This window comes from Catharus ustulatus, chromosome 13, assembly GCF_009819885.2.
Source record: "Catharus ustulatus isolate bCatUst1 chromosome 13, bCatUst1.pri.v2, whole genome shotgun sequence".
NCBI classification, from domain to species: domain Eukaryota; kingdom Metazoa; phylum Chordata; class Aves; order Passeriformes; family Turdidae; genus Catharus; species Catharus ustulatus.
This window is the reverse complement of record NC_046233.1, coordinates 1,828,953-1,851,878: the sequence shown is the minus strand read 5'-3', so window position 1 is coordinate 1,851,878 and position 22,926 is coordinate 1,828,953. Positions and strand designations below refer to the sequence as shown.

The window sequence follows — 22,926 nt, the reverse complement described above, 5'->3', positions numbered from 1 at the left end:
CAACAGAGCACTGTGAGTTCTCTGTTTGTTTTCCTGCTGTTGGCTGTGGTGACTCAGGCTGCATGCTGAGGAAATTTGTGATTTTCTGCAGTACTGGAGCAATGTGGTTTTGTGGGATACTGAAGGGGAAGTGTGTGATGATTATCAGGTTGTTGAGTTGCTAAGAGAACACAAATTGCATCCTGGTAAATGAGGGATTTGTTGGAGGACAGGTCACTCCTTGTGTGTGGTGGGAGTGGGATCTCCTGGATGTCTGGAGCCAGGAGAGGAGGCACAGGGAATATCCACACATGAATGTCCACATTTGTGAGTGATATCCACACATGAATGTCCGTATTTGTGTGATATCCACACATGAATGTCCATATTTGTGTGTGTGTGATATCCACATATCCACATTTGTGTGATATCCACACATGGATATCCGTGTTGGTGTGTGTGTGTGCAATATCCATATTTTTGTGTGATATTCACATATCCACATTTGTGAGTGATATCCACACATGAATATCCATATTTGTGTGTGTGATATCCACACATGAATGTCCACATTTGTGTATGATATCCACACATGAATATCCATATTTGTGTGTGTGTGATAACCACATTCCATATTTTGTGTGATATCCACATATCCACATTTGTATGATATCCACATATGAATATCCACATTTTTGTGTGTGTATAATATCTACATATCCCCATTTGTGTGTGATATCCACACATGAATGTCCACATTTGTGTGTGACATACACACACGTGAATATTCCACATTTGTGTGTGACATCCACACATGAATATTCCACATGTGTGTGTGTGTGTGTAATATCCACATATCCATATTTTTGTGTGATATCCACATATCCACATATCCACATTTGTGTGTGACACCTACACATGAATATCCACATTTGTGTGTGTGATATCCCCATATGAATATCCACATTTGTGAGTGATATCCACACATGAATATCCACAATTGTATGTGTGATATCCCCATATGAATATCCACATTTGTGTGTAATATTCACACATGAATATCCACATTTGTGTGTGGTATCCACACATTAATGTCCACATTTGTGTATGATATCCACATTTGTGTGTGACCATGAACATCCCCATTTGTGTGTGTGATTAGGTTTGATGTGAAGCCAGCTGTGTTGATGGCTTTTGCTCTCATCAATCTTGCAGGATTTGAATGCAGGGCTGGCTCCTGGAATTCCCACTCTGCTGGATCCCACCTTCCCTTCAGCTCAGGGCACACTGCTGTGTTTGACCCTGCCTTTAATCCAGGCTCTGCAGACCCCTGGGTCACTCCTAAATAGAGTTGTCAGAGCAGTGCAGAATCCATCTCCAGTGCTGGAGCTCTGCCACAGCTGCCTTTACGAGAGGGGAGATTTATTCCTCCCTGTCTGCTGGGTTTTTGTGTCTCTGAGGAGTATCTGGCACTGCTTTGGAGCTCAGGTGTCAGACACCTGTGTGTGTGTGTGTGTCAGCTGGCACCTCCACAGGGCTGTGCTCAGGGCTTGGGACAGCAGGAGCAGGGCAGGGAAGGGAAGAGGGGAGAGCAGAGAAAGGGGAGAGCAGGGAAAAGGGGAGAGCAGAGAAAAGGGAGAGCAGAGAAAAGGGGAGAGCAGAGACAGGGGAGAGCAGAGAAAAGGGGAGAACAGGGAAAAGGGGAGAGCAGAGAAAAGGGGAGAGCAGAGAAAAGAGGAGAGCAGAGAAAAGGGAGAGCAGAGAAAAGGGGAGAACAGGGGGAGAGGGGACAGCAGAGAAAAGGGGACAGCAAAGAAAAGGGGAGAGCAGAGAAAAGGGGAGAGCAGAGACATGGGAGAGCAGAGAAAAGGGGGGAGCAGAGAAAAGGGGAGAGCGAGAAAAGGGGGGAGCAGAGAAAGGGGAGAGCAGAGAAAAGGGGAGAGTGAGAAAAGGGGAGAGTGAGAAAAGGGGAGAGCAGAGAAAGGGCAGAGCAGAGAAAGGGGAGAGCAGGAGGAAAGGGGATAGCAAGAAAAGGAGAGAGCAGAGAAAAGGGGAGAGTGAGAAAAGGGGAGAGTGAGAAAAGGGGAGAGCAGAGAAAAGGGGAGAGCAGAGAAAAGGGGAGAGTGAGAAAAGGGGGAGAGCAGAGAGAAGGGGGAGCAGAGAGAAGGGGGGAGCAGAGAAAGGGGAGAGCAAGAAAAGGGGACAGCAGAGAAAAAGGGACAGCAGAAGAAAAAGCGACAGCAGGAGGGGAGAGGGGACAGCAGAGGGGGACAGGGGACATCAGAGTGGGACAGGGGACAGCTCACAGGACCAATGCTCACAGCACCTGTAGCTGCCCCAAAATCAGCCCAGTCCCTTATCAAGGGGCTGTCCCCAAAGATGCAGAGCCAAGAGGCCCTTCCCTGAAAAACACTTCATACACTTTTAAAATATCTGGGGCTTTTCCTTTTCTTTTTTCTTTGAACAGGAAGCACATTTAGTGGGTCTTGTTCATTGAGAAGGCTACAGAATTACTCTCAGCAGGACTATATGATGTAAAATATTCTTTGCTTTAATTCCAAAGCCAAGTGCAGTGGATGTTAACAGAAGTGACAGGCGAAAATTCAGGAGAGAGCCATCCAGTGGAGCCCTTGCAGCTGAGGATGGATGCAGCTGCTCACCTTGAAGAGCTGTGCTCACAGCCCTGCCCTTGAGCTGTCCTATCCATTCCACTCCCCACTCCTCTCAAGAGCTGCTCTTCCCAAGGTGCAGTTTTGTCTGGAAGAAATACTGGCTTGTAGCACTGTGTAAAAACAGCCCAGCACACAGAGCAGGGAGCAATTCCCTGGGCAGCAAACAAGGAAAGGATTTTTCTCATTTATCCTGGATATACTCCAAGAATTCTCTGTTCAGCTCAGTTATTATCTTTCCCTACGGTGTGGAATATTCAATTAAACTTTCCCTCAAATTGGCCATAACTTTCAATGGAAATTAAAGCAGTTCTATTTAGGTACCAGTATCTGTCACCAGGCTTAATGTTCAGAGAGAACAGGAATGGTTCCACCTGTTTGGTGTGAATTAACCTCGGCTGACATTCCCCACGTTTCAGTTCCTCAAAAGCAGGGGAAGATGACAGCATTCAGTATCCAACTGCATGTGCTGGCTCCCAGCTTTGGGCTACTGGAGGGACACAGCAAATATACTCTTCATCTGGAATGTATTCCAATTAATCTGCCTTTTTTTTTTTAATAGGTTTTGTGATTCACTAGGGGGAAAATATATATCGAGCAGAATGTTCTTCTAAATGATCTATCACTTTCCATCCAACACCATATGGACACACACCTCCTCCTGTGGTTAAAAAGCTTCTTTTATTGTGAAATCAACTGAAATTTCCTAGCTCCTGCCTCTTACTGCAAGAAACACACTTCTGTCAGAGGAGGCAGACCCAGAGCAGGAGTACATTTGTTTTATCTGACAAGGAGGGGGAAAAATGCGTTTTTGGAACTCAATCTTGTTTGCAGGTTGTCTTCAGCTGAGTGTGTGTTTGTTCTGGGTTAACTCATTTGGGCTCTTCAGAAGAAATGTAACTCAGAAAAAATAAAATCTGCCCCTGGGAGTGTCTCAGTTAGTTTGGCTGGGAAGGTTATTTATTTTATTTATTTATTTTATTTATTTTATTGTCCTGGGACACTGGGAAATGTGTGAGGAGTGGCAGCAGCTGCTGAATGGTGTAGAAGGTAAAATAACTGAGGTTCCAGGTGTGTGCACACAGATATGCACTGCTTCTTGTTCCTTGTGGATGAAATGACCAAAAAGGAGTTTATTAGACACAATCTGATGAGAAGGGTGAGGGAAAAGCCTCCAAGCACAGCAAAGAGCTTCTCCTGGCCTCGCTGCTTTCTGAGGGCTGAGCTGCTCAGAGTGTTCACCAGAGATAAGCCAAAAATGTGTTATCACTCCTGGAGTGCGAGTCCCTGGACATTGCTGCGACAGAAATAAAGTCACCACTTGGAATTTGTAACAGAAAGTGTAGAATTTGTATTTCAGAGTCATCCAAACAGCAAAACTTTGCTCCCACAATAGCAGACACCTCAGCAGAGCAAATGCCTTTGGCTGTGCTGACAGTGAACATCTGAGTGACACAAAATGGGCTTCTTCTGGTGCAGGCACTTGTGCTTTCCTGTCTGCAAGAATGGAGAATGGAGATGTTTTATTTCTCAGTGACTCTGCAGTGCTCTGTGAACCAAACCCTGCTGTGCCAGGTGCTGGGGCTCAGCCCTGCTCACCCCTGGGCTGCAGGGATCCCAATCTCACCTTCAGGCTGCAGCAAAGCAGCTCCACAGGTTGGAGATTAAATAGTTTGGACTTGCTTATCTCAGTTATACACAGGCAGCAATAAGAGGAAGAAGAAAGGCACTCAAAATCATTTTATCTGGCCAGTGTTGTGAGGTTTTTCCTGCTCTCTGTTCCCCTGGTCAGCTGCAGCTGCTCCCAGAGCTTCTCCCTCTGCTTGAAAATCACACCAGGATTTTTCTTCTTGCTGCCCAACAGCAAGGGCAGGCTTTTTCTTTTTCTTTTTTTCTTTTTCTTTTTCTTTTTCTTTTTCTTTTTCTTTTTCTTTTTCTTTTTCTTTTTCTTTTTTTTTTTTTTTTTCAATATAAAAGCTAAATGTTGAACAGTGTCAGCAGCAGGTGCAGTATTTAAAAGTGTTTTCATTTGATCTTTCATGAGCTTCAGCTTGGGAAAATTGAGTTATTTAACAGAAAAAAACTGTTGTCACCTATTTGTGACTATTTCTGCCTTCAGTTCTCTATCTTGAGTCTGTTTTTAAGCTGTGAATTGCTCTCTAATTAATGGCACAGACAGGAGGGGTGGCTCTCACAGCTCCCCCTGCCTGTCCCATTAACCCTTTCAGAGCAGGATGCTGCACGTTCACCCTGCTCCTGCAGCCAGCTGATGTCCTGGATGTGTGGGGACACTTCTGGCCCCTCAGATTTGTCCCTGTTTCCCTCCTCAGGTAGATGAAGTTTCACTTTTAATGCAGGCTGTGCTTTCCTGCGATGGGAGGAGGACCAAAGGCTGACCTCTGGTGTGATGTGATATCAATTGACACTCTCTAATTGAAATAACAGCAGATGACAGCCCAGGGAGGGCAGTGAGGCAGGGGACAGCAGCCCAGCACATCCCTGAGTCAGCAGGGCCCTAACTGGATTATCTGGGTGCTTGTGCCACCAGCACTCTGTATTTCTGAAATTTGAGGCAGCTCTTCCACAGGACCTGAGCACTTCTGAATTTTCCAATGAGAAAACTGGATACATCCAAATAGATTTTAAATCTCCTGCTTCCAGAGACACTCAGAGAGTTCTCAGAGCTTTAATCTTGCTGGGCCAGGCTCTGATGTTCTTTCTTAGGGTGGATGAGGCTGCTCAGGGAGTGCAGCCCTGGCTCTCAGCAACAAGTCAGGACCCATAATCCAGTCCCTTGTGCTTTATGGTTATTATTATCTTTTCCCACCAGTACCATGAGTTGCACACAGGTGTAATTTAAAGCTAGAGACAATGTGAGATGTGTTTTGAATAATAGGTGGTTTTCAGCCAGGTATTGTTAGCATGTAATTAAAAATAAAGATAAATGCAAGGCCTGTGGCTGTGAGCTTGGTGCATGCTCTGTGGTGGGGGAGAGGTGGCTCCTTTCTAATCTCCCTGGCAGAGTCTCTGTGGAACAATTCTGTGGAGATGGCAGAATTTGCTCTCCCTGGATTGAAGGGCTGCTGTTCTGCCCTTAGCAAATCCAGCTGATTTCCCAGTCTCAGGGAATATGAGAGTTATTCCCATTCATTCTCTCCTTCCTTCCAGCTGGGAGATCCAACATCTTCTGTTCATTCTTTTTTTCCCCCCCTTATATTTTTGTACATCCCATCATCTCTATATTTTATTTATTCATTTTCCCCCGACCTCCTACAGCCACAAATTTCCTGTGTCCCCATCCAGGTGAATTCCATGTTCACATCCCTGCAAGTCCCTGCACATGAAAGAACAGAGTCTGCTGTAAAGACAGGGCAGCAAAAGATTGGAAAATGATTTTAAAATGTTAAATCAAGGTTCCTCCCAGTCAGCTGAAAGATTTTCTGACTGTGAGCACTTCCACCATGTCCTTGCTTGCACTGAACTTGGAGGAGCAGCCAGACACTGACACTGATGAGAGAAAAAGTCTCTGAGAAATCAAGATAGCTGATCTTTCCAGGCAGGAAAAGTTGCTTTCTTTTGTGTTCTGAACAGCCACTCTGGAGATAAAAGTGTCTGATACAAACAGGGTGGAGAGCAGTGAGTTCAGTCAGAGCTTTCTGGGGGTGTTTTGTGCAGTGCCAGTGGATTTGCTGAAATTCTGTGCTCACTGCAGAGGGGAAGAGCTGCAGCTCAGGGATGGGTCTGAGAGCAGCTCCAGGTCTGAGAGGATAAATTGAGAAGGTGGAAGCAGAAAGTGGTTGAGGAGAGAGGAAAGGAGATAGGAAGGAGTTAACAGCTCTAAAAAATATAATCAAAGGGCATTTTTAAAATGAAGAAGGAAAGTCAGCACAAGGGAGGCTCCCATCAGGAATCCCCAAGCTCAGAGTGCTGGGATTGCTGGGAAACAATTCCTGAGCTCCTTGAAGGTCATGTCAGCTTGTTCTGCCAAGATATTTTCCCTACCTGTATCTAGTGTGAGTTTTTACTGCTCTGAAGGGCACAGGTGTGGAGTGTCCTGGCCAGGGCTGGTCACACAGAAGCTCCTGAGCCCCTTGGGGAAGTGAGGGGCTGGTCAGGGGGCTCCTGGGGCAGCAGAGCACAGAGAGGGCAGGGGGTGCCACAGGGTGTCACAGGGCATCACAGGATGTCACAGAGTGTCACAGGGTGCCACCTCAGAGGGATAGAAAGGTTTCAGTCAGGGATGGCAGAACCAGCTGGGCTGGATGTGCTGGGGAAGCTTTTATTCCCTTTTACTATTATTTATTTTATATTTAAAACAGGCTCATTTTATTTCTGTATAACTGTGTTCAACATCATGGGGGTTTAATTTGCAAGCAAAGTCTCCACTTTTAAAGGTGAAGCCGAGGATGGTGATCTGAATGGAGCTTTGCTATGACTGCAATGCCTGTTCCCATTGTTTGAACTTTGGATGAAGTTTCATTCTGTGCTCTGTTTAGTGTAGGACATTTTCATGACTCCATGTGAGGTTCAGTGGAAATAAATGAAGCCTCATGTGAGGCTTTTGGAAATAAAAATCTGTTGTTATAAACTAAATAATGCTCATCAGATCTTTTCCAAGGTGGATGGCACACAGCCTCTCTGCTGAGACTGTTTTATGTTTGAAGCCTGGAGGATGGAGCTCCATGAGTGACCTGTCCCCTTTTCCTGTCCCTGCAGATGACAGCAGCCTGCACGGGCCGGTGTTCCTGCAGGAGCCCAACAGCCTCATCTTCCCCCTGGACTCGGAGGAGAAGAAAGTGAAGCTGAGCTGTGAAGTGAAAGGAAACCCCAGACCAACCATTGGGTTTGTTCAATGTTTTCCTGCTCCTGGAACCACCACACACGAGCATTTCTTGTATCAGTGATGTCCCTGGAGGATTCCACAGTGCTGATCCCAAAAAAATCCCAAGGGGCAAAAAATCCTGACCAGGGAGTGGCTGCAGCTGTGCCAGGGAGGTTCAGACTGGATTTTAGGGAAAGGTTCTTTCCCCAGAGGATGCCCAGGGAATTGGCACAGCCCTGAGGCTGCCACAGCTCCAGGAGAGTTCAGAAAACCCTCCAGGGATGCCCAGGGTGGGATCTGGGGTGTCCTGGTCAGGAGCTGGACTTTGATGGTCCCTGTGGGTCCCTTCCAGCTCAGGATGTTGTGTGATCCTGGAGCATTGGGAACAGAGAGAATGGACACCAGGAAATCCCCAGGCACTGCAACTCAATCACAAAATTCAGACAAAGGTTACAGGAGGATTACAAACAGTCCTGGCTCTCAGGTTAACCACCCTTTTTCATAAAAAAGGACAAACTCCTCATTCTTTTCAGCTTTAGAGGCTGCTGTGGGATCCTTGGAGGATGCTGTGAATCACTGGTGCTACTCTGCTCCTCCCTCTGGTGCCCCCCTCACTCTGCTCACAGTAAATGCCACTCTGGAAGCAATCAGAGTCACCAGGCCACTGCTGTCCTGACACAGCCAGCTATTCCACACCATAAAATCCATGGATTTGTGGTGCAAACACATCTCTGTGCACTCAGGAGGGGCTGTGTCCCCTGTCCCCCTCCTCCCTCCATCCAGGGCTGGAATTCCTCAGTGCCCCAACTTTGTAACAACATCTGCAGGGAGGGAATTTTCTTAAATTTATCAACAAACAACCAGCAAGTCGGGAAAAAGGGAAAAAAAATATCCTCAGTGGTCTTGAATGGGTTAGAGATCCTGACTTCCCCTTGCCAAGTGATGAATTCCAAAGAGCAGCAACTCCAGATGCATGAATCATTTCAGAGACTGAAATACATGTCAAGGATATTGCCCTTTCAGTTAAACACTGGAATATTTCGATACCTCTCAGGAAATTTGCATTTTTGCACTTTTCAAAAAAAAATAATATTTTATTTTTAATAAGTCAGAGCCATTCTAAATCCTCCTTCCCTCACTTCATGCTGTGTTTTCAAAGCCCCAGGAGCTCCAGCAGAGTTTAACTGTGGTGTTCTGTGCTGCAGGTGGAAGTTAAATGGGAGCAGTATCGACGTGGGCATGGATTACCGCTACAGCCTGCTGGAGGGCAGCCTGCTGATCAATAATCCCAATAAAAGCCAGGATGCTGGAACGTACCAGTGTGTAGCAACAAACCCCTTTGGCACCATTGTCAGCAGAGAAGCAAAGCTGCAGTTTGCTTGTAAGTAAGAAATGCTGGGAAAATTGGAGCTGGGTGTGTTCTGCCAACTTTTCCTGGTGGGTTATGGGGTGTTCTCTTAATTCATGGAGTGAGAAAGAGGGGAAATGAGAATGAGGAATACACATCTTGAATTATCATTATTTAGCTGGAATTATATGGGGTAAAATGCCTGATTTATTGAGGAAGAGTTATCTAGGAAAGGATCTGGCAAATGGGATTTTTCCTTGGAGAATTGAAGTTTCAAAATGCTCAAAAGGAGCATACAGGGTAAAATCCTGATTTCTTGAGGAAGAGTTACCTAGGAAAGGATCTGGAAAATGAGATCTTTTCCTTTCCTTGGGGAATTCAAGTTTCAAAATGCTCAAAAGGAGTATATAGGATAAAATCCTGATTTCTTGAGGAAGAGTTATCTAGGAAAGGATCTGGAAAATGGGATCTTTTCCTTGGGGAATTAAAGTTTCAAAATGCTCAAAAGGAGCATACAGGGTTTATTTCTTGAGGAAAGGATCTGGCAAATGGGATCTCACTCCTGGTTTTTACCTTTCCTTGGAGAATTAAAGCTTCAAAGTGCTCAAGAGCATAAATGCCCACAAGGGATGAATTCACAGTGACAGATTTCACCAGTCCTGGGTTTCAGTGGTGAATCAGCTGGGGCACTCTGAGGGTAAAAGGGGAGAATGGGCAGCTCTGTGTTTATTTGGGGTTAAAGCAGAATTCCAGCCTCTTGTCAGAAGCTGAGAATGAGAAAAGGCAGGATTTTGGTGTTAATTAACATTATAGGAAATTATGCCAACCCCTTTGGAGCATAAAGTGTGTGAGAGTGGGCAAATGATGACACAGGGCCATCTTTTTGCTCTTGTGGTTGTGAAGATGAATAAATAGAGGGGCTTGTTCATCCCTGGGCTGCTGAGCTGGGAGGGAATTCCAGCAGGAAGATCCTTGCAGGAGGGTGCAGGAGTTCAAGGCAGAGCCTTCCCAGGCATGGAGCAATCAGAAATGGGGAGTGCTGAAATGAAAGGTGCTTTTGACTGACTGGGGAGAGGAGCTGATGTGCTCCAGCTACAGAAATGAGGAGATAAAAATGGCAATAGCAGGTTCACACACTTCAGAGAGATGATTTGTAATGAGGAATAATGCAGAGGGTGAAGTCAGCTCCTCTGTCTCCCCACGTAGCTGACAATAAATCCTCCTCCTGTGGCCTGCTGGAGTTTGTCCATGACTGAAGGTGCATTTTCCCTGGGGATGGGCAATGAGCAGCTGCCTCAGGACCATCCCCATCATTCCAGATTTCAGCATGTCGAGGTGATTGGATCATAAACAGCACCCTGGGCTGCTGCAAGGGCTGTCCCATGGCCATTCCCACTCCCAGCAAAGCCCCTCAGCCCCCTGGGCAGGGGCACAGCTTCCCAAAATCCACTGGAGAAGGACAGGCTGGGTGCCAGGAGCAGCTCCTCAAAGCTGGGCTTCAGAGCTCAGGATGTGGGATAGCACAGGAGGATCCTCCCAGTGCCACAGAGGGTGGAGGGGCTGGGATGGAATTCAGAATGGGATGGAATTCAGGATGGAATTCAGCTCTGGGTACCCCTGGCAGTGCCCAAGGCCAGGCTGGGCAGGGCTGGCAGCAGCTGGGACAGGGGGAGCTGTCCCCAGGACAGAGGTGGGAATGAGATGAGTTTAACTCAAGCCTAACCCAAACCATGGTGGGATTCTCTGAGCCTGGCAAGTGCAGCAGCCAGGGACTACCTGAGTGGAATCTCATCCTCTTCTCCCTGATCTGCTCTGATTCCTGCCTGAGAAGACTGGATTTAAAAACAAAGCTTGTTCTTTGCCAGTCATGGCGGGGAAGTCAAATAAATGGACACATTTTTGACCCCTGGATTATATTTTAGTTGGCTAAAACAGAATAATCACCTTAGAAATATTTGGATTAAAGAAAAAAACATTAGCATTTCTCAATGTGAGCTTTGACAGAACATTTTTTGTCTTCTCTAATCAAAAGGACTGCAATGAGAATCAGCTGAATTAGGAAATACAGAGTGATTTAAGTTTATAACAAAGGCTCTGCCTCTCAGAAACAAGAGAAATGGGCATGTGAAGCTGCACCCTTCATCTGAGCAATCCCTTCTCCAGCCTCACCGTGTGTTGTGTGGTTTTTGTTTTATCTCATTTTTATTTCTGAGGAAATTGCTGGGTGTTTTGAGGATGATGGTTGGGATTTGAGGGCTTTTCCCCCCCTCCTTTGAAGAGTTAAATTGTGAGTCCTGGGGCATCAGTGATGTGTGTTGTTCTTCAAGGGCTGTGTTATTCTTCTGTAGCCATTTCAGGGAAGATTAAACTGTGATTGAGCCATTCAGCCTCCTGTGGAGGGCAGCCAGGGTCAGCAATTTCATCCTTGAAATATGTATTTAGGTTACAAACTCATTATGATAAAAGTGCTAATATTTCCCCTGAATACTTGCTTTTGATATGTCCTTTTCATTTCAGATTTGTCCTTTTTTTTCTTTTTTCTTCCTCCTTCTTTTTCCCTTTCTCCTCCCCTTTTTTTTTACTTTTTTTCCCATGCTAGTTGTCTCTGAAATTGAACATATTTTCCCTGAGTGAGGAATCTGCTGTGCCACAGTAACAGAATATGGATTAATGATACCCTAAGCCCTGTGCTTATGGCAACACAGGCTTTCAGAAAATAAAAAAGCTTTAAACTCTTGAGTAGAGATCTAATAATGGCTTTTCCACAAAGATCTAAGGAAACACAGCTGAACTAGATTAAATGATGTGCTTTTTATTTTAGGGGCTGGGGCTTAGCTTGGTGACTTTATTCACTGGAATCAGTTCTGGCAGCACTTTGAGGTGAGCCCAGCCCTTCAGAACTGGGATCAAGGTTTGCTGTGGCACAGATCCTGCTCCCCTTGAGGATGGAGACAAAGCTGCCATCGATTTCTGGTGGCACCAGAGCTGGCCCAAAGCCCTCCCAGAGTGATGAATTTGCTGCTCATTGTGCCTGCTCAGCTCCCATCCCCTTGGCAGGACAGGATGAACTCCTTGCCAAATTATTCCTGCTGACCACAGGGTAATGCACGGAATGGAACAGCTCACAGGGGTTGTTCAGTCACTCTCTAAAATTCCCTGGAAGGAGCTGGTGGCAAGGTGAGGGTCGTTCTCTTTGAGGGAACAAACGATAGGACAGGAGGAAGTGGCCTCAAGTTGTTCCAGGGGGAATAATATCAGGAAAAATTTCCTTTCTAAGTGTGGTTAATTGGGAAAAGGCTGCCCAGGGCAGTGGTGGAGTCACCATCCCTGGAATTGCTCAGCCAAGAGCAGATGTGGCCCTTTGTGATGGGGTTTGGTGGCCCTGGTGTTTGCTCAGAGGTTGGATTTGTCTTGGGGGTGGTTTCCAACCCCAATATCTGATTTATACCATCAGATCACCATGGAAATTCTTCTCCAAACCCCCTGGAGAAACTCCAGTTGTGCCTAGCCCTTGCAGATCCCTCTCAGGGCTGTGCATTTGGATGTCTGTGAATTCAGATTTATTTTCCTTTGGTGGATTCTGGTGCTGCTGATCTTCCAGCCTGTCCCAGAAGGGCAGCACTGCTGGAAGGGGTTCAGAGGGAATGGGACAGCCAAGGTTTCCCTTTGTGAATTCAGATTTATTTTCCTTTGGTGGATTCTGGTGCTGCTGATCTTCCAGCCTGTCCCAGAAGGGCAGCACTGCTGGAAGGGGTTCAGAGGGAATGGGACAGCCAAGGTTTCCCTTCTCCCTGCTCAGGAATGCCCAAGCTGTTGATGTTCACAGTGGGATGAGCAAGGCAGGACAATTCCTGATTTACCAGCTCCTACAGGGCAGCACCTCTAACTGGAGACAACTTGGAATTTGTTTCACCTTGCTGAGGCTGCAGTTTGTGTTTTAGTGCCAAAGCTTTGAAGGCAGACAGTTTTACACCTCTCCCCCAGCCCAGGGGTGTCCAGGCTGTGTTTGCTCCATCTCCACCTGCACCAGCTGAACCCCCCCAGCACAGCACCAGCCTCTCCCTACAGCTGACCCCTCTCTTCTCCCACAGAGCCATCCCCAATGCTCACAGATGAAATATTCTCTCCCTGCTGTGATAACTTGACTCAATTTGGCCCTAAACTCCTCAGCAGGATTCTCAGTTTAACCTGAAAATTCACAGAGCTGCTGGCAGCTGCAGCGTGCTGGTTTGGAAATAAAGCCTCAGGGAGTGGCTGAGAGCTGTGCAGGAGCTGCTCCCCTGCTCATCAGCACTGATGCTTGTCACAGGCTGCAGATTTGGAAATGGGCATCCAAAGAGGAAAATCAAGTTTGAATCAGAGCTGGTTTTCAGTCATATCATTGTGTTTGCCCCCTGTTGTTACAAAACCTGCCTGAAGGCAATGTGTGTGGAGCAGGAGCTGTTAGAGAAATGGGATCTGCTTTTTCAGGGGGGTTTTATTTCTGGGAGCCCATGAGGGGAGGATGGCTGATGTCCTTCCCTCTGAAACCCCCTGTGCAGCCCAGGGCCACCTCCCTGGAAGGAGTTTCCAATCAATCTCTCATTCAGCAGGTCCATGCTGCTGCTGGGGATGTTTTGGGATGTGCAGGGGGCTGAGACAATTCCAGACAAGCAATGGGGCCCCAGGCAGTGCAGGATGAGTCTGCAGGGAGTGTCCTGAGGATGCTGGAGCAGGGGTGAAGCATCACTGTGCTGCCCCAGGAGGTGAAAAGAGGGGAAAGATCTCCTTGTCCTCCTCCTGCAGATGTCCCCAGACAGTGAAATGTCTGATTTTCTGTTTCATTGTGTCCCCAGTGAAGATCAGGGTTGGAGGCTCCACCTTGCCCTCTGTAGCTTTTCCCTGATTATTCCTGGGGATGATCCTTGGGGTCCCTCCCTGCTCAGTATATTCTGATTCAATTATAGAAACTCTTGACTTTCTTCCTTGTTATCTTCCTTGTTACCATGAACATCCTCTGAAGTGGAGGGAATCATCACACTCTTGTTTCTAAAAACTTTTATTAAAAGAATTCATTTTATAGAAAGTTCTTTTGTTGTTTTTAATTTTTTTTTTCCAAAATAATTGTTCAACATGAGCTAGCAGCCAGGACCCAGCACTGCACAGTGCAAAGAGTTGCAGAAATCCAGTAATAATAATAATAATGTGCTTGCAATGAGAATCCTCTGGGGCTTTGACCTACCATCCCAGAAAAATTTCACTGTGGTGGTAGAAAGAGAAAATTACTCCCAACATCCTACTGAAAAGGGTTTTTTCAATATTCCCATGGCCAGAATGTTTGCTGTTATATCTTTTACACGAGTAAATCCCATAATTTTCACTGTTAGTTGCTAAGGAACACATTGTAATGGCTGCTCAAAGCCTTTATGGTGAACCCTCATTGCCCTCCAGTGCATTCATTTCATCTTTTGGTGACTGAATTGTCAAGGAAATCACTCTTTAAAAAACAATTAATAATGAAAACATTTTTTTGGGGGGGAATCTACTGAATTCCAAACAAACAAACCCACAATCCCAGGGGTTGATCCGTGTGTTCACCACACAAATGGAGGAATTTCCACAGGGATCACTAAAATCTGGGGATTGATAAGAGATGATGTGTTTTAAACCTTCTGGAAATTCAGGATCCAGAGGGTTTGGGCTGGGAATTCAGGAACCAGGACAGGTTTTTTGGAAGGCAGCTGGGATGGTTGGTGTGCCTGGCTCTGCTCATCCTGCTTTTGGGAGGTTGATTTCTCCAAGGTTTTGCTTTGTGAGGAGCAGAAACCCAGCCCTGCACATTTTCCTGACTCCTTGCTCACTCTGGAGTTTTCCTATGGAGGAAAAGATCCCTGTGGAGTGCAGGGATGGGAATTTCCAGTGCTCTGGGTCACTCCCCATTGCAGCACCTCTGCTCCAAGACTGTCTTGCACCCCAATACTGAAATGTCACTCAGCTATTTCTCACCCAGATACCCCTTCTGTGCTTTTGTTTTTTGGGGTTTTTTTTGGGGTTTTGGGGGGTTTTTTTGGTGGTTTTTTCTTTATTTTTTTTTTTTTTTTTTTTTTTTTTTGGTTTGGTTTGGTTTTGGTGGTTTTTTTGGGTTTTTTTTTTGTTTTTTTCAGAAGCTGGACTTCAAATCCCCAGCTTTTCCCACAGTTCCATCCCCTTTTTGCTGGCATTTTCATCAGCACTGCCTCCCTTGCACTGGCACAATTCAGAGCTCACCCTCCCAGCCAGTCACTGCAGCTTGCTTAGACCAAGCCCCACAAATCTGCTTTAAATCATTGTACTTTCTTAGTTTTTCCTTGCATCTTTTCTTGGCACGACCCAATTTCCCCTGCACCCCGCAGAACCTCACTCTTGTTCTCACTGACCCTCTGTGCATCCATTGGAAGGGTTTTGTTGTGACCTGGAACCCTGCAAATCAGCAGCATTTTGGAGCTGGGATGTGCAGTTGTGGCCCTGCCCAGACCCATTTGTCCAGGTTTCCCCTGGGATGTGCCATCCCTCTTGTCCTGGAGCTGCCAGGTTGTGAGAGCAGGGCAGAGCCCAGCTGGGTGTCCCCAGTTCTGCACTCACACAAAACTTTCCATTCTGCGCTTTCCTGCCAAGTGTCAAACCCCTGATTCCTCCCCTTTTTTACTTTCCAAGGAAAAATGCCATTTCTATAGATCACTGCCTCACCCAAAATCAGCCCTTCCACCTGCCTGCCCCCCAGGACTGGGGTTGGTGTGATGTTAACTCAGCAATGAGCACATTTATTTGCATTTCCCCATTAGTTCCCACATCCCAGAGTTTCTCCTTGCTGAATTCTGGCTGAGCCCTGCACAGGGCACAGCAGTGTGAGAGATGAGCTCCCAACCTCTGCTCCTTCCCCTCAGTCCCTGATGGGTGGAAAACTAGGCTAAGCCTCATGTAAGCTCCTCTTTTTTCCTTTTCTTTTCCTATTTTTTTTTCCCTTTTTTTTTTGATGAATAGGACCAAGAGGGAGTTTGCAGCAGAGGATGGATCTATAACCTACTTTACTTTCATCTGAGCAGAAATTGAGGAGTTTTACCTGCTTTGTTTTCCCCCCAGGGTTCTAAATAAGCTGAATCTGATATTACTTAAAGCAGTGGCACTTGGAAATGATCAGTGCACGTTTTCCTAGGGCTGGGAATCTCCTAAGCCTGCAGATATTTGGGAAGTTATTTTGGTTTCTGTCTGGAAGGGGCTCTGGGGAGGTGTTGGAGCAGCTGAGGGTCACAGGTCACTCACACCACCACAGTTCCTCTTCTGCTTTAGAAATTCAGGGAAAAGCAAGGCTCAGGTTTGGCATTTTCCCCCATCTCTAGTCATATTTATTCATTTTGCCTTTAATATAAAAAAAAAGATATATTCAAAATGCAGATATTCATTTTTTATATCTAGGGGCTTTATTCTTAAAAACTGAATTATGATGTAGGTGTTTTTTTTAAAAAATGAACCCCCAAACATCTTGTAAAAACTGATTTTAGAGCAGTAAACATCTGCAGAGCTGTAGGGTTATGTTTTCATGGCATTTTCTAATCAGTTTTCATGGTTTGTGTGGCCAGTGGCTGGAGAACAGGACAAGAAATCAGGAGGTTTTGGGATTTATTCTGTTATTAGGAAACTTCTCATGACACCTCCCCTTTTGCCTCAAACCTCCTGGTCTGTGAATGAAAAAATGCTCTTGACCCAGCTGAAGAAATAATTCTGATCCTAGATGATCCTCAGGGGTTCTGTACCAATGCAAATCAATATTTTCTCTAAATGTGCAAACAGCAGTTCCAGGACCCAAGCACAGGCAAAGCCAGAGGTGGATCCTGCAGGAAAATTCCTGTTTGTGTTGGTGGATGCAGGAGCAGGGCAGGACAGCTTTATCCCAGTGGCTGCTTTATCTTTATTTTGGTTTTCCTTTCCCTCTGGAAAGCAAATCCAGGAGTCAGCACTGGCACGTGGAGGATGGAGGATTTAAATGTTTGTGCAAAGTTGGTTTCCCTGTCCAGGATTGACATTTCATTATTCATTAGGCCTGAGAGAGGAACAGAATGGAAAATATCAGCAGTGCTGAGCACCAAAATGTGCATTTCCAGAGGGAGGCTGAGCCTCCAGACACCTCTGGGATCAGGGTCTGGGTTTTTATCCAGGGAAATTCTCCTTTGAAAATCTGAAACTTGCTGAGTGAGTTTGAGCCATGGGATCAGAAATTCTGGGGCTGCCCCTGGATCCCTGGCAGTGCCCAAGCCAGGCTGGACATTGGATGGGCTTTGATGAATTCTGTGACCCAGTGATTGTATTTTACATCACTTTGGTCTGAATTTCCATTCCTGTCTCTGCCCAGAGTGGGGAGGTGCCCTGGGGAGCACCTGCAGAGCTCAGACACTTGAGATTATACAATTAAAAAAAACCACAGCACCTCCAGTGCCCCTGCAACTTCTGCTCCCTGCCCTCTGCAAAGTCATCTCTGCTGAAGAAAGTGCAAACAGAGCTTTTTTATTTTTTATTTTATTTTTTTTTTCTTCTAGGGAAAGATAAAAAATTTCTGAGAGTGAAATAACCCCATTCGAGCCAACCCAAGGGGAAATGTCTGCCCAGATTTTCTAGATTAAAGTAATAAAATTTTTCAGAGTCCTCAGCATTTTGTCTCAAGCAGAGGAGCTGCTTCAAAATAAATGTTTGAAATATTTCCTGTCGAAAGAAGGCAAACAGGCAGTTTTTATGAAGTGGAACATGAAGACAAAGAGGATTTTTTTTTTTCATAATATCATAGAGAAGAGTGGTTTGATTTTGGGAAAGAAAAATGGGTGCCTTGCAGGGATTTTTGAGTGCTCCTGTCTCCCTGTAAGAGCAGTGGTGTGGAGGAAGAAAGGGAAGCCCTGGGGCTGCCTGGAGCCTGTTGGGAAGAAATCAAACCCCAGTGAGGGGGAATTTCAGCCATGTGGGGCAGAAATCAGCCTGGCTTTGACAGATGGACAGAAAAATTTGGGGAAACCCAAAGAGTTTAGGATTCTGAGAGCCCAGGCAGAGATGTCCAAGTCCAGCTGATGGGGAGGTCAGAGGTGGGAGTGCTGAAGTTGCCCAGGCAGTGCCTTGTTAATGCCCTCAGCAATAAAGTCCAAGGAAAAATATTTTCCAGCAGGGATAGGGGTGGGGGAAACACCAAGATATTTACCTCTAAAACTTCTTTTTCCTTGCTTTTCTCCTCAGCAAAGTAGAAATCCCAGTGAAATTTCTGCTCTAAAGGTCAAATGAGAAAGCTTTCATCCCCAGACTTGTAAACTATTTCTCAAATCAGTGACTCTCGAAATTATTCATTAGAACACCAGCTCTTAAACTAAAATTCTATTAAGCTCTGTATCAAAGGGGTTTTATTCCAACCCACACAGCTCTCTGTGTGGTCCTGCCACACCAGCAAGGGCACAGCCTGGAGAACTTCATCTCTGTGTGGTGTGGAAGGGATGGCAGAAAAATGCTCTGAAAATCAGGAGCAGTTTTATAGAGACAGAGTTTGGGGCCATGAATATCAGCAGGCAAATTGTGTCTGATGTGGAGATTCCAGCCTTCCTTCCTGGGGGTTCTTCTTGAGGTGCACTCAATCCACTCTCCAAGACTGGGTTTGTATTTATATTCTTTTATTTTTAAAACAGATTTTTAAATTCCCACCATTTGCAGCCAGCAGCCCCTGGGGTGGGGCTGTCACCCAAAGCCTCCCCTGTCCCCTGTGGTGAGTTTGGTCCAGGACATGAACCTGGGATCTGTTGGATGTGGAGATGTGTGCAAACATGATGAGAATAATTTGGGAGAGAGCATCCAAATATCCCTGAGGAGGAGGTTCTTTGCTCAGTCTGAACCAGAGCATTTGACCAACCCCTCCATCAGGTTTTGTGTTGGAGATGTCATTGCCAACCTAATCAGATTCCATTGGGATGAGTCATGTGCTCTTTAATAGAAGGAATAATCTCATTGTCTTCAATTCTGGGGCTGGGTATGACCTTAAACATCACCCTAAATTTTAGATTGCTGGGATTATTTTAAAGTTATAGAAGGAGTTTGAGAAGGCAAAGCCCATTATGATCTGTAAATCTCTTTAATCATGCTTAAAAATTGGCTTTGGGTGTCTTGGCTGTGTCTGGGTACCCAAGAGGATTTCACATATAAAAAAGGTAATTGCACCTTACCTATCTCATTATTTCCTATTGTGTGGGTGCTTCAAAGTTCACTTAATATTAGAACAGGTGGTGTTTTGTCCACTCCAGAATACCCAAAATTTCCAATGAACGTGTGTCACCTTTCTAATTTATCAGCTCCTAAATCACCAGATTCATGTTTAACCACTCTGTTTTCCTGTGCTCAAAGTCCAACCAAGTCCCCAGGGTGAAACACCAACCACAACCCCCCTAAAATACAAACAGAGTGAAAGAACTCCTGAAGTGCTGATCCAAGGATTTCCAAGAAGCAGCAGTGTCCTGACCCAAGGCTTGTTTTTAGTGCAGTAGGAATGGCACTAAGGCAGTGCCAATTCCCAGTAATTCCCAGTAATTCCCAGTAACTCCCAGTTGGATGCACAGCTCTGTGGGTATCTCCCACCCTTGTCTCTCCCTGTGCTGCTCCTGAGCAGAAATTCTGTTCCCTCTGCCCAGGTTCATTGAATATCTCATTTTTGTAGGAATAATGATCCCTGGGGATGCAGCTCTGGAAGCTCCTCACTGTTAACATATCAACAAAGTGCTATCAAATTTGCTTTACAAAACTCTCCAGGGAAAGATTTTTAAGTAAAATCCACTAACATTTTTATTTTTCCAAGCCCATTAGCCGTGGTTTTCTTTGGCAATTAAAACCCATTGATGTATAAAGCAGTGATTGATGTGTGTACGTTTCTGTTGGAGTGTAGTAAAAGCAGAAATCGTTTCATACCAGTTAAACAGGAATAATAGGTGAAAACAGCACTGACACTGCTTTTCTAATCATTAGGAAAAAAAAAGAAAAACCCTGAACTGTAATGACAAAGGGCTCACTAATGTGAATTTTTGACAGCGTGTCATTCAAGGCTCTGCACAGCAGAGCTGCCTCCCACATGATACAGTCACAGAAATTGGCTTTCTAAAGGACATGCAGACACCTGCCACCACCAATTTGCATCATTGACTCTTCATCCCATCTTCCATCATATTTTTTGGGTGGTTTTTAATAGCACTTGCACAGAGGGGTCTCTCCTAATTGCGGCATCGGCGTAATTACAAAGCGTTTTGTGTTCTAAAAATAGGCACATGTGGAAAAAAAAAAAAATCAAAGCAAAGCATGGAAAGGCTCCTCAGGCAAACAGAGCCAGCAAAACAGAGCTGAGCTTTCACAGAAAATAGGGATTTCTGTCACATTCCCAGTGCCCTGAGCCTGGCAGGCTCCTGAGGGAGTCTTGGTGCTCCAGCCGGGCTCCCAGGGCATGCTGAGTTCAGGAGTTCTCTTATTTCCATTATTCCTGTTATTTCCATTATTTCTGGTGTTTCCATTATTTCTGTTATTTCCATTATTTCTGGTGTTTCCATTATTTCTGGTGTTTCCGTTATTTCTGTTATTTCCATTTTTTCTGGTGTTTCCGTTATTTCTGGTGTTTTATTTCTGGTGTTCCCATTATTTCTGTTATTTCCATTATTTCTGTTATTCCCATTATTTCTGTTATTCCCATTTTTTCTGGTGTTGTTGCAGGCAGTAATGGGAGCCAAGGGGGCTCTGCTGGGGTGGGATTCTCACCATGGGACAATCAGAGGGCTGCAAATGCAGAAATCTGAGGCCATATTTTACACTGAGCCCACCAGCAGGAACTGATGTGACTTTGTGTGCCCATCCTTCGATGCCATCTGGAAAATATTTCTTTAAAACTTTGCTTGAGGAGTCACTCAGAAAAAGAACGACCACACTTCATAAAGCTCAAGCCCAAGTAGGTCCTAAGAAAGGAGAACTGCAGTTCCTTTTGTCTTGCTTCTAATTGAATCTTCTTTGCTATAAAGACTGATTTTTGTAAACAAAATTTGGGGAAATCTTTCATTACTCTGGACAACTTGGGTAATTTTTACTATGTAATTGTAATTGTTGCTGTGCAAAGCCATATGAGTTTGATCAAAGTTTCCAAATGCCATTTTTGAGGGGCTGTGGATCATTTCAGATTGCTTAATCTTTCATTAAAGCCCAAAACATTCCATACAATAATATATAAATATACAATAAACACAGTGAGGAGCTGCTGGGCTGACACCCAGCACCTCCTGGGTGCTTTGGAGCATTTTTGGAGATCTGTGTCAGCCTGGCATCACTTCCCAGGACCTGCTTGTGAAAAACACGATTTACTGTTTTGGTAAAATGTAAAAGGTTTAATAAAAAGATAATAGGAGATACAAATAAAGCAAAGGGTTAAAACTGTTGGGTGCTGGGCATGCTGCTAAGAGCACACTGCTGCTGTTACAATACTTTAACCTGTTGCATATTTATAATTTTTATGCATAGTTTAACTTTTTTGAGAACTATTTAGCATGGCTATTCTTTGGGTTTGTTTTTTTAGAGCATGCGATTTTTTTGGCTTATGGTTTTAATTTTTTTTAAAAATTATTTTTTAATTTGGGTGGTGGTTTTGGTTTTTTGCAGCTGGTGAGTGTTGATAATTGTTGTGTCAGCTGCAGGGTTTTCATTACACATTTATGGGCTGTTATTTTAACTAAGTGGATAGTTTAAGTATACTTTTTAAAAAAAAACATATGTTTAATTTTTGCTATTAGAAAAAACTTATATTCATTCAGAAAAGCTATTTTAACATTACACATACAGCATTTATCCCAATAGCAGTGAAAAGCCAACAATATGCCCTGCACTTGTAACCCTGCTGAAGTTGTGGCACCGAACATTAAGGCAGAGTTTTAATGGGGGGACACAAAAATCTCATTATTGCAGCCAAGCCATTCAGCCCCCATGATGGGCTGGGTGCTGGGGTGTGCATTGCACTCCAGTGCATTTCAGAAGCACATGGCAAGGTTCTGTGCAAATATTAGCTAATTAAAGCTCTCTGAGGGCCACAGCTGAAGAATTGTCCTCAGAGATGTGCACACTTTGTCACTGAGAGCTGAAGTGACTTTGCCAAAGTCATGCAGCTGCTTTTAAATACATTCAGCTGAAATTAAATAATACAGGCAGCTTTCTGCTTCTGTGGGTCTGTTCAGCTTGATTTAGAATTGATACTGTCCAGAAAGTGTTGAAAAGGCACCTTAAGTCATTCATTAAATACAGTGTGAGTTATTCACAATAACCTCTCTGCATTCCTATTGCACCCCCTGTTGTATTCTCCTCTTGAAATCATTACTAATTGCTAATTACTAATCCTTCTCTAAAGCTGGGGTTGCTGGAGCTCACACAATATTTTTTCTGTGCTCTTTGGAGTCCCTGGTTTGTTGTTGTGAGAATTGTTGGCAGCACATTAATCTGCAGAATTGCAAGTGTTCATAATTTTATCCTCAGTTTTTCCTTTGAAATCTGATGGGTCTGTGGGTTTGTTTGTTGGGTTTGGGGTTTTTTTTAAATGGGCAAATAAAAACCAAAATCCTCCTCTGCTACCCAATGTTTTTAGGTTTGAGGACAAAGGGAAGTGGAACTTGATGGTGTTGTCACCACAAAGCTGAACCACCCCCTCTGCAATTCAAAGATTGCAAGGTGGACCCCAAAGGAAGCTCCTCACCAATAAAATCTTAATGATATTATTGTTCATTGGTGAAAAATAAACCTGTGGCCTTCAGAAAGCACAGGCACAACCCTCCTGATGGCTTTGATGAGGCATTAGCCTTTCTTGTAATTATCTCAATCCTGTTCTTTTCCTCAGAGCCAGATTTGGAGCTTGCTTGGGGCTTTTCTGATGGTTTGCAGCACAAGCACCGGTGATGAATGCTCTGCTCTATTTGCTGATTTTGACCATTCTTGCAGCATTTCCTAGATGTTCATCCAAGCAGAGTCTGCTTCTCCTGGTAGCAATCCTTTTCTTGTCAATAGTGATGTGAAAAATAGCACATGTATTCCTGCAGGCATTATTTGGGCTTCAGGCTGTTACT

The 22,926-nt window shown here is 44.9% G+C and overlaps 1 protein-coding gene across 1 annotated transcript in view; it reads left to right on the top strand.

Annotated features, from left to right (window-relative positions):
• Positions 1-22,926, top strand: part of CNTN4 (contactin 4) — a 271,602-nt gene that overhangs the window by 162,102 nt on the left and 86,574 nt on the right. Inside the window, 2 exon segments of the mRNA XM_033071468.1 lie at positions 7,365-7,491; positions 8,676-8,851. Of these exon segments, the coding sequence (XP_032927359.1) occupies positions 7,365-7,491; positions 8,676-8,851 (303 nt within the window).